Here is an 11,494-nt window from a genome sequence, read left to right on the forward strand (position 1 = left end):
CATCAGAATTTACTCAGGTACAGTACCAGTCACAGCGACCCAGATGCTTAATAATATTATCTGACATCTTACCTGTCCATAGAGACCAAGATTATTCATGTTGATCTGATAATAGTGTAGCTACTCTTTATTTATTTCGGCTATTTCCTTACACTGACAGAAAAGTGGGTTGACATTGATGTTGACATCCCTGTTTTAGGCAAACATCATGTTTTAGGATTTAATGAGTTTCTAAACTTAATACTGAAGTAATGATTCTAAATGTAAAATTATAATCTGTTGTTGTTGACTGAAATAAAAATTTCAATTCAAAAATTCAATTCAATTCAAATGATGTTTTAATTATCATTGGGTCCTGCAGTAGATATCAGGACATTATCAGTCCATAATGTAACATATCATTGAACCATGAGACTGCCTTTGAATCCTACCTTAAAGAGCATTCATCTGACGGCCATATCCTCTGCTTTTTCTGACTAATACATTAGCCCCACAGACCTAAAAAGGCAGATAGAGTCTAGTCCAGCCACCATCCTATCTTATTTAACTCCAGTTCTAGAAAATGAAATCATCTTTTTGAAGACAGCTCCATCTTTATCTAACCTCAGCTGTTCACCTCAATCTTGCATCCTGGTCACCCCCCATTTAAATCTTAACATCTTCAACTCCGCCACCTCCACAGTTACAAATCACCCCTGAATCTTATTTTCAGCCTGCCTGCACGCTCGCGTTCAACTCTCTCATGCAGTGTCTTTTTCTTTGGATAGCTGACTCCGACTATTTAAACTCATACATCTTCACTACCTCTACTCCTTTCACCTTCAGTGTTCCCCCGTCTCCCTCTCGTTCATGCACATGTATTTAGCCTTACATTTACAATGACTATTCTATTCTATTCTATTCTATTTTTGCTTTTACTGTCTTTCATTCATTTTCTCTCCAGTGCATATGCCCACCTCTCCAAGCTCTCTGCCACCTGCTAAAATCTGTAACAGGGCTATTTCAGTACTTCTGAACAGAAGACCTACTGAAAGCTAAAATAAATCCCTCTCAGCCTAACAAAATATGTTTGTTTTTCCCATGAGGTTTTAGCTCCTCTCTGCTTGCTAAATGCCTGCAGACTTACCCTTGTCTGCAAGCCCAGATAATTCCTCTGACATTTCCAATTTTGTCAGAGTTTAAGTTTAAGTGCTGGAGTGCCCCTTAATTCCCTAATACATCTACCCCAAAGGTTTCTAGAAATAGATTTCCTATGCACAACTTAAATTAAGCACTCTTTCCACCCTCTAAATTCCGCCAAAGTGTCAAGCGCGACATCCTTCCTCCGTCTCCAACAGTTTAAACATTTGGCAAAGATTTCAAATATTTAAACAAGCCAAGAAACATTCAATCAAACATTAACCAGGCACTTTGTATAATGACATCACCAACAGCGAAGTCTCCTTTTAGCTTCATAAGAACTGACGCCTATGGTTTTTTTCACCGGTATTACTGCCACAGGACTTTATTTGACGTTTTGATGTTAGCCACACAACCGCAAACATATTCAATGGGACAGATGTTACAGCTGTTTATCCTCCTGTGTGTTTAGGTGAGGTGATGCTTCTTTGTGGTGAAACAAATGTAAAGTGATCCCTTCTCTACTTTTTATCTATCTTTCACTATGAAGGTGTCCTCTCCCATTTTTATAAGTGTGTGTTGGTTCACGGGTTCACAGGCTGGCAGCTTCATAAAAACATCTACAGAAACAGTTTATGCTGTTGTATGCTTTACGCTTTTATTTTGCTCTTTACTTCTCTAATTGAATCATGTATTTACACAGAGACAAACGTATATTTTTTCTCTCTAACGCTGTCCAAGTGGGACCACCCTGGAGACAGCTTTAAATAAACGATTTTGAAACTGCCTTTTGTTTTTGTCCCACAGAGACAGAGCAGTCTTCCGGCCAGCTCTTTCTAATTTTTCCTCTTCCTTTTAGCCTGCCAGCCACTTACTCTTTTCTTGTTATTCCCAATCCAACTGTTATCCATCCAAGTATGTGTTCCTCTTCTGCTTTTCGACACCTCGGACGCTCAAGCCTTGTCTTTGCATTGCCTTTCCAAATCCCTGTTTCAGATGAAATATATTAGAAGATGTCCTATTTGACGAGAGCTCAAACTAAAGAGGTGGAAAATGGGAGATATTATGAGACAAAACAGAAAGGTGGAGGAAGATGGGGAATGACAAGAAAGAAAATGAAAGAAGTTAACATTTTTGACACATCTTCATTACATTTTCTGTAATACGTGATATGAAAGAGATGATGGAAAGAGGAGGTCCGCCTGTTGAACTTTACTTTCCATTGGAGGACGCTCTCCGCCCCAGAGCTCCACATCTGACTCTCTGGGCCTATTCTTTCCTTACCTTTTTAGCAAATTACTGAAAGAACAAAGGATGGACGAAATGAAGAGAAGATAAAAGTATGAAATGAAAAGCAACTGAGGAGCTCTTAATTTATATAATCGGACAACAAGGACTTTTGCACAAGTCTACTGCATGAGGATTTGTTTTCACCACTTTTTCTCTTCTTCAGGTACGTTTAATCCATTCAGTCATCATTATTTGACCTTATTTGTTTTTTTCTGGTTATGGTTTTTGTACCTAACGATCAGAAGGACAATAGTCTGCATTACTTTGCCTCATTTTCTGAGCAGCAGTTTTAAGGTTCCTTGTGTACATTTGTCCTCCTGGAGATCACAGTACAGTACTTTCCCTCTGGTACATGCATATTACAGTTTTTTTTTTCCATTGGAAATTGTACACAAAAAGGAGCTTTCATTCTTTTAAGAGTGCATAATGTAAAGTTTAAAATGCCTGAATTTAACTTGTGAGGGTTTAGCTCAAAGGCAGCCCCTATAGATTTAGATATGATTAGTATGTTCTAATCATTTCATTTAAAAGTGAATCTAAGAAGCAAATGCACATCTGCATCTGTAAAGTCTGCAGGTGCTGGGCAGCAATGATTAACACAATGTTAAAAAACATTTGCAGGCTTCAGAGTCATTCACTGGTTTATCTTTTATATAATAATTTTGTCACATATTTTACCATAACTATGAAGTTTCAAAGAAGATAGCTGTTTGGAGAGGTTTTTTTTCTTTTTTAAAATCCAGGCTGACAGTCATGTTTTATCTAACTGTCTTATGATGATGAAGAGTGGAAAGACCTCTCTCAGCGGCACATGTTATCCAGTGGGAGCTCATCCGTCTCTGGTTTTTATAAGGAAAGACACTTTTGGCCAAAATGAGAGGATCTGCTGAGTAAAATATGACATTATTTAAGACTTTTATAAAATTATTTTCATTAAAGTAAAGGATGATATTTTCAATGTATGTTTTTTCTGATGTCGAACAGTCAAGACTAAATAAACACTTTTTGTGAGATTTAATTTGGGGCTTTTAGAAACGCATTAACAGGAACAGTTCAGAGTAGAAAAGAAAGTGTGATGGAGAAGATGAATGATGGGCAGACTCAAATCCAGGCTGCTTCTTAAAGGACTTGAGTTGCTTGTATGTGATGTGCAAGCTCTGCCAGGGGAGCTCCACAGATTTGCTGAGCGAAAAATAAATCATTTTATCCCCCGTGATTCATCAGATGAAACAAGCTGAAACTAACTTTTGAGCCAACTTGGCTAAAGGTCCTGTAAGGGCTCTGGATGAACTCAGAACAACTACAGAGATTGTACGACAACAAGTTTATTTCCATAGAAAATGAGTGTGATAAGTTTCAAAGCTCTGGGAAAAGTTAGTACATTCAAGTTAAGGGTGAAACAGTTTTGGCCAACTAATGAATAGCTTGTTTGGCCAGTTGTTCTTAAGCAGAACATAACAAATTCACTAATGTCGTAACGCCTTATTTATCACACTGTTTTATCTGTTCCCGTCTGGCTTTGAAATATCAACACTATTTTTGGCCAGTCTTTTTACTTCTTTAAGCCCCTTGAAAGTGAACACAGTCCAGCCGTTTTTTTAAACAGGACGTGTCGCACTGATCACGTTTATTGTGTTAAGACAACAGTCTACATCATGTTCAACACAACACATGTCAGTGGTGTGTTAAATAGCCGCGTGCGCTGGCAGGGTTCATCTTAATGCTGTGCTCCATCTTTGAAGTAACACACACGGTCGTGTACTTAACTTTGTTGAGAGTGTCACATCCTTTTAGGGAGGAGATGAAGATGGATGCAGTTGCCTCTACGATACAAGAGCACATTGTTTATAGGATCGGGATTTCCAAAGTCTCGCTGCCTGGATTCAGTTCTGCAGATGTTGGCCATGTTTTCATCCCTAGAAGTCACAGCTATCTCCTTTAGTTTTTAGTGTGCGTATGTGGGTGTCTTTGTGTGTGTGTGTGAGTTTGGAGAACAAAGCTGTTTGGAACTATTTACAATACAGTATCCAAGGCTGAGTCCAAGATAAAAGGTTAAGGCATCCGTCTTTAAATTACTGCCGGGAGGCTGTAATGAAGAAGTCCTGATATTACTGAACAATCTGAGGGGGGGGGGGGGAGGTTAAAAAAAAGTAGATAGAATGAGTCTGGACATAATCCTAAAAAGCTTTTACCATTTAGAAAAGACAAGAATCTGAAAGATTTATTTTCCTCACTACGTTAACAAAGTAATAAATTAAAAATGCCTTGAGTGCTACAGTATTTTTTGAGGTGCGCATCAAGAAATAGTAACTGTTTTAATTCTTTGTGGCATGGATTTAGCAAAGTACTAAAAACATTATTCGCAGATTTTGGTCCACATTGACATGATAGCATCACACGGTTGCTGCAGATTTGTCAGCTGCACATCATTGTGAACATCCTGTTCCACCACATCTCAAAGGCGCTCTATTGGATTGAGATCCGGTGATAGTGGAAGACACCTGAGTACAGTGAACTCACTGTCATGTTCAAGAAACCAGTTTGAAATGTTTTGACCTTTGTTGCCTGGTTTGTTATCCTGCTAGAAGTAGCCATCAGACAATGTGTACTCTGTGGTCATAAATGGACATGGTCAGAAACAATAAACTATCATCTTTCAGTACTAAGGGGCCAAAAGTGTGCCAGGAAAATTCGTTCCACGCCATTACATCATCACCACTACCACCTTTGGTACAAGGCAGAAAGGATGGATCCATGCTTTCATGTTGTTTACACCAAACCTGACCTTACCAGCAGAAACTGAGACTAATCAGACCAGACAGCATTGTACAATTTTGGTGACAGGAGTAGCAATCAGTATGGACTTCTGTTGCTGTAGTCAATCTGTTTCAAGCTTCAGCATGTTATGCATCCAAAAAAAGCTCTTGACTTGTTCTTTTTGAGTATTTTTGAGATACTGTCTTCCTATCAGCCCAAAGTAGTCTGGTCAGTTTCCCCTGGCCTCTGACATCAGCAAGACATTTTCTTATTTAGAACTGCCACTCACTGGATATTTTCTCGTCTTTTGGATCATTCTGAAATGGTTGCATGGGAAAATCCCAGTAGATCAGCAGTTTCTGGAATACTCAGACTACTTCATCTGGCACCAACAGTCATACCACGTCCAGTCACTCAAATCACTTTTCTTCCCTATTCTGATGCTCAGCTTGACCTGAACAGGCTGTTCAAATGCAGAGAGTTGCTGCCACATGATTAGCTGATTAGATATATTAATGTTAATGAGCGGCTGAACAGGTGTGCCTAATGAAATGTCCAGGTGACTGTATTTCTCTTTATTTAGTCCACTTGCTTCATTATTATTGTGGGGTTTTAACCTGAAAATAACAACAAGCAGTTGTTTTATTCATACATGAACAGTGTGGTAACACAATCCCAGTTCCAATAACTAGCTTTCTAAAGGATTTTGCATTGTTGTCATGGAATAATACCTTGAAAGTGTGAAAGCAGATGTTAGACTGGACTTCCAGTTGAGATTACTACTATAGTAAAGGAATTATTCCCCTAAAGTTGACATAACATAATATAGACATTGTAATTTGCTTTTATTTGTATTTATTGATTTAAGTAAAACATTGTAAATCTTTTTTTCTTTTTTTTTTACATCTTCACTTCCTGATTCTCACCAGCCTACCTGTCATTCATTTTTTCCAACCAATGGAGAGCCTTCTCGCCAACATCAGCTCCAGCTCCACTGCTGAGCCTCTCCTGTCACTTTTCAACTCACACCAAACTAACTGCAACACCTGGGACCAGGAATGGGGGACCACAAACCTGCACAGGTTAGCCCACCTGGACATGCAGCTGTATCAAGATTTCTACACCGTCTGGGTTTTTCTGATGGTAAGATCAAATGCTGAATAAATCTTATGTTACACTCCAGCATTTGCTATTTCTGTGCAGTTCCTTAAGTTGTTTTTACACTTGTTTAGGGTAAGCAGATAAAAGCAAGGACCCCGCCTAAATAAATTGAATAGATTAAATTTACCAAGAAATTTAATCTATTTAATCTGCATGACCAATAAACTAAGGATCCATCCCTCCCTGCTCCAGGTGTTTAACTGTCTGATGCTGGTGGTTGGGGTGGTCCTCAACAGCCTGGCTCTCTACGTTTTCTGCGGTGCCTCTGCACACTCTTCAGCCTCCGTGGTTTACACCATAAACCTGGCGGTGGCTGACCTGCTGGTGGCTCTGTCGCTGCCAGCTCGCATCGCTCTGTACCACAGTGGAGGGAGCTGTGTGGCCTGCTCATACGTCCACACCTTCAGCTACTTTGTCAATATGTACTGTAGTATCCTGTTTCTGACCAGGTGGGTGAGTCATAACCTCATTTGTCACATAACGAGGAGCTGTTGTGCTTTTCATTATTTTTAGTTATGTGCATTCTTTTAGTTGGATGCTCATATTCAATGTGGTAACACACACAGATAACCCTGTGGACCAAGAGTTTGGCTTCTGGCTGGTCTAATTTCTTGATTTCCAGAAGTTCTTGTGTCAAGGTGATATCATTTTGGCATGGATTTCCTTATACCGTCCTCTCAGGCTTGGACTGAGATGAAAGAAGCTTTGGTTTGTGGAAGCCAGGCAAGGGGCAGCCAATCAGAAGAAAGTCAGGGTTTTAAGGAGTGAAGCCTTAAAGAAGCCTAGTATTCAAATTTATCAAAAAATAAATTGGAATAATATGTCCCCTCTATCAATATTCACTGATGGCTTTCTATTCAGCATCTGTATCGATCGGTACCTCGCTGTCGTCCACGCATCCAGTACCCTTCATCGATGGAGGACCATAGGAGCGGCAAGGTGTGTCAGTGCCACCGTGTGGTTCATTGCAGTCGTGGTCACCTACTCTTTTCAGGTGAAGAGACACACTAAAAACACAGCGCACACAAGATGAGCTCTCAGTGTATAAATCCACAAAATAAACCTAAAAAGAGAAAAAAATTAATTGCAATAATTGAGTTCATAATTTAGTCTATGAATTGGTTAATGACACAGATTTAGTTTGGGGGGGGGGGGGGGGGGGGGGGGCAATTTTAAATTATCCTGAGTATTAAAACTTATCAGTGATGACCATCAATTAATCAAATAATGATTTTCATGAGGTTGCAAGAAAAGTAGGAGGAGTCTTGGTTTACAGAACAGTCAGGATCTAAAGAAGAGCTGACAAGGCTGTCAAGCTGAGACAAGCTAAAAATGCTAAAAGGCTAAATCATGATAGAATTCTTTCTCCTTCTCTCTCTAGACCACAGCTTTGGAGTTCAGTTCCTCCTGCATGGTCCTCCCTGCCCTTTTCTATCTCACCATCCTGGAGTTTCTCCTCCCCCTGCTCGCTGTGGTGGTCTTCACTCTGCGCGTCACCTGTTTTCTCTCCTCCAGCCACAGCGGGATGCCCCACCAGAGCAGGGTGAGGAGGACTCGTGCCATCAGGCTTTTGGCCACCGTCCTGGTGGTCTTCACTGTGTGTTTCACACCCTTCCACGTCCGCCAGGTGCTGGTTTACTTCCAGTTCAGAGTGGCGGGGGAGGCTCCCGGGCAAGGGGCGAGGGATGTGCTTTCCTATCACATCACCGTGACCTTGAGCAGCCTGAACAGCTGCCTGGATCCAGTGGTTTACTGCTTTGTGACGGACAGCTTCAAGAGAATGTGGAGGACCAGGAGAAGGGGAGGCAGAGAGGAGGACGGGGAGGTGGGGTTTACAAGTGGCATCGAAGGGGAGAGGAATTCGCTGAATAAATGCTCGGGTACGGCACTGGCGATAGCTCAGAGCATAGCCACACTAACGCTCACAAGTGCACACCTCTCTACAACCAGCGCACACCACTCTGATTGGACAGGCGGCCATGTTTCGGAAACCAGTGATGGCACAGTTCAGAGAGACAGCTGGAGACAGTGACACATGTCGACTTTGTTTTGCTGTGAAACCAATGAACTTACACTGCTTCAAGTTTCAAAAGCTGCTGGATTACACACAGAAAAAAAAACTATGTATGTGGGGAGTTGATGTTTGGCTTGTGTTCCAGAGGCACCTCATCAAAGTTTGTGATGTAAAAATTCAGATTGACTAGGGAGGAAAAAAAACCCATTTTATTCACAAACAAGCTTTTTATTTAGTCATCGTTCTGTCTGGATACTTCTTTAACACTCTTTGTAAATTCCTGCACATGTGAGTTAAACAAGGCTTTACCTGTCCCTTTATTCCCTTTCTCGCTCTTTTTTTAAACTAAAATTTTTCCATTAGAAATAAAAACAAAAAGTTGTATAGTAACAGTTGTATAGTAGGTAAACTACCGTGACTAAGTCATACGCTTTAGAATGGAAATACTCCTTTTGTGTACTTTTGTAGACCATTTATTTGACTGCTTTGATTTTTTAGGATGCATTTGACTCTGATTCATCAAGATGTCTGTATTGAGTCACACTGAATGTTGAAAGCCTTCAAAAATGACATTTGCAACATTAAAATGAAGAATAACAGAAAGAGTTATGAGCAAAGAAAAGAGACTTTCAGAGGGTTGAAGTCTCGAGACACATAAATAGGATAAATGTGTGTATAAACATTTAGGGGTACACAGTGTGATGTTCTTTTAATGACTTGTTAATAATTTAAAAATGATTAAATGGACTTATGTCAGCATCACAATGACAGGAAATGATGAAAAACAAAAGCACTGCTTTGTTTCTAGTACATCAGGTTATTTGCTGGATTTAAATTTAGGCTACACTTTAGAGGCTGTGATCACACATCTTCCTCATAATTCAGGACTTGGTAGATGCAAGTTAAATGTTTAAGAAATGGATGCATCAATCAAACTATGTACTAACATAAAGTCACTTTATCATAAATTCATTTTCTTCTTCTTCTCCTTGTTTGTTTGTCTCAGCATTGCTTGTTTTTGAGTCAGTGTGTGCTATTTTTACTGACTTGTTTATCTTGTTTAGTATAATAAATGATTTATATAAAGAAAATGCAGAGATGGTGGTGCTTTTTGCAATTAAAGTGCTGTTTCTTTGGCTGTAGCTGTTGTTAACAAAAGAAATAGTCACCTGCAACTTTATTAGGTACATTCTTTTAACTCCTGGTTAAACACTTGAGCCTACCTGAGTATTGTTGATGATCATCTCTATTGCTTTATGACCACAGTGTCTCCATCACCTGATTGCTGTGCTCAGATGGCCTCCACATTCATCAGGTCTCAATCAGGTAAAGCACTGGTAAAGGGATGCGGTGGAACAGGAGATTCACATCATGGATTGCAGCCAAACAAATCTGCAGTAACTTTGATGCTGTCGTGTCAATATGCACCAAAATCTCTGGAATGTTTGCAGCACTTGATGAATCTGTGCTACAAAGGATTAAGGCAGAAATGGGGTCCAACCTGGTACTAGGTGTACTCCACCAGAGGACAGCATCTCCCTGCGGTGGAAGAATGTCATCCAGAACAATCACACTGGCACTGATTAACAGTGGAGCTGTTCATGAAAAATAACATTACCCAATAACAGATTATGTTATTTCATAGCTGCTGCTGTTATCCACTGAAATATCTGTGTGTTCTAAAGCAGGGTGAAAAAAATTGTGAATTATGAATTTAATTTATAAATTAAAAAACGATTTATGACTACTCTCCTACACAAGATTTCAGTGGATTTGTGTATTAAGTGCATAAAACTCTTTGTTTAGTTTTCATTGACGATATTAGAGTCGAGCTATGAGGTGTCAGTCATAGCAGGAATGTGAGACATTAAATTGAGCGGCATTTCCCTCCATCATCCTTCCAGAGAAGCAGCAGGTCATCACAGTTCACGTTACGTAACTGCGATGACCTTAGCTTGCAACTTTATACCAATGCGCGCACACACACACACACACACACACACACACACACACACACACACACACACACACACACACACACACACACACACACACACACACACATAAATACTTACCATCAGCTGGCCCTGCTGCCACATGATGAGTCTGGGTTAAACACACACACCAGTTTCAGGTTCCTTCTCTGGCTTCTCTTCATGGAAACAGCCAAAGCTTTGACCGAGTGTGTGCATGTGCATGTGCGTGTGCGTTTGTGTGCGCTAGAAATCTGATTCTGCACAACAAAATGTTTTTCCCAGTTTTCCTCTTCCTTCTCAGCGGTCTAACCGCAATGCATCATGGGAAACCAAATTAGCTGCTTTGAAGATGCTGAGTAAAGATTTTTTTTGGCACATGAAAAAATGTCTTGAAACTGCAGACCAGCAGGTTGCATCACCAACAGTCACATGCATTCCAACAAAAAACAAGCAAACAAAAACACGAGCGAGGTCACAAAGACAGAATTATTTTTATATTTGCTTCTTTGGAGTAAACCTGGTCGTTAGCTTCAATGGATCACAATTTATTTATTTTTTTAGTATAAAAACTAAATAACACTTTATAACAATTAATTACTGTAATTAAATTTAAGTGGTTTCTAAGTAATCTTACACAGTGTATCAGTAATTTTGATTTGCGCCTAACTTTTAAGTAGACACAAATTATTCTGTGAGTAATTCAAGTACTTTGTGTCTCCTTTCCTGTAAAATACCCAGAATTTAGGCGCAATTCGAAATGACTTATCCACAACTCAAATTTGTATTTGTATGTAAATACAAATACATTTTTTAAAGTTGTAATTTTTAAAAATTAATTAATTAATTACATTTGATTACAGGGGAATTACACCCTTAGTTGTTGTGCAGATTTCTGTTTCTGTTGAAGTGCAATTGAGTTTTATCATTTCTTCAGATAAAAATACTCTAAATACCTCCTTTACAAAAAAAAAAGTACGATTTGGAAATGCTTGCCAAATCTTTATAATAAAGAATGAAAATTCTCTAATTAACATGTAATTAATATTTTACAGAAATCTTACTTTCCAAGGAATAAGATGCTCGTATACTTGCAAGAAAATGTGCATCAAGCCTGATAAAACCAGTCTGCTTAAAGCTTAAGACTCCCTAAAGATAATAAGTGAGGTAACAATATACA

General features: G+C 39.4%; 1 protein-coding gene across 1 annotated transcript; it reads left to right on the forward strand.

The window, feature by feature from the left end:
• The first annotated feature begins 6,252 nt into the window (after nt 1-6,252).
• On the forward strand, nt 6,253-8,359 carry LOC146609633 (G protein-coupled receptor 20). The gene is made up of 4 exons (XM_085346137.1): nt 6,253-6,309; nt 6,520-6,776; nt 7,189-7,321; nt 7,709-8,359. The coding sequence occupies exons 1-4, from the start codon at nt 6,265-6,267 to the stop codon at nt 8,357-8,359; spliced, it is 1,086 nt and encodes a 361-aa protein (XP_085202263.1). The 5' UTR covers nt 6,253-6,264.
• The last annotated feature ends 3,135 nt before the right edge of the window (nt 8,360-11,494 follow it).

The sequence above is a fragment of the Diplotaxodon limnothrissa genome, linkage group LG22 (genome assembly GCF_057381915.1).
Source record: "Diplotaxodon limnothrissa isolate DT_005_m linkage group LG22, D_limnothrissa_male_GT1.1, whole genome shotgun sequence".
Lineage (NCBI taxonomy): Eukaryota > Metazoa > Chordata > Actinopteri > Cichliformes > Cichlidae > Diplotaxodon > Diplotaxodon limnothrissa.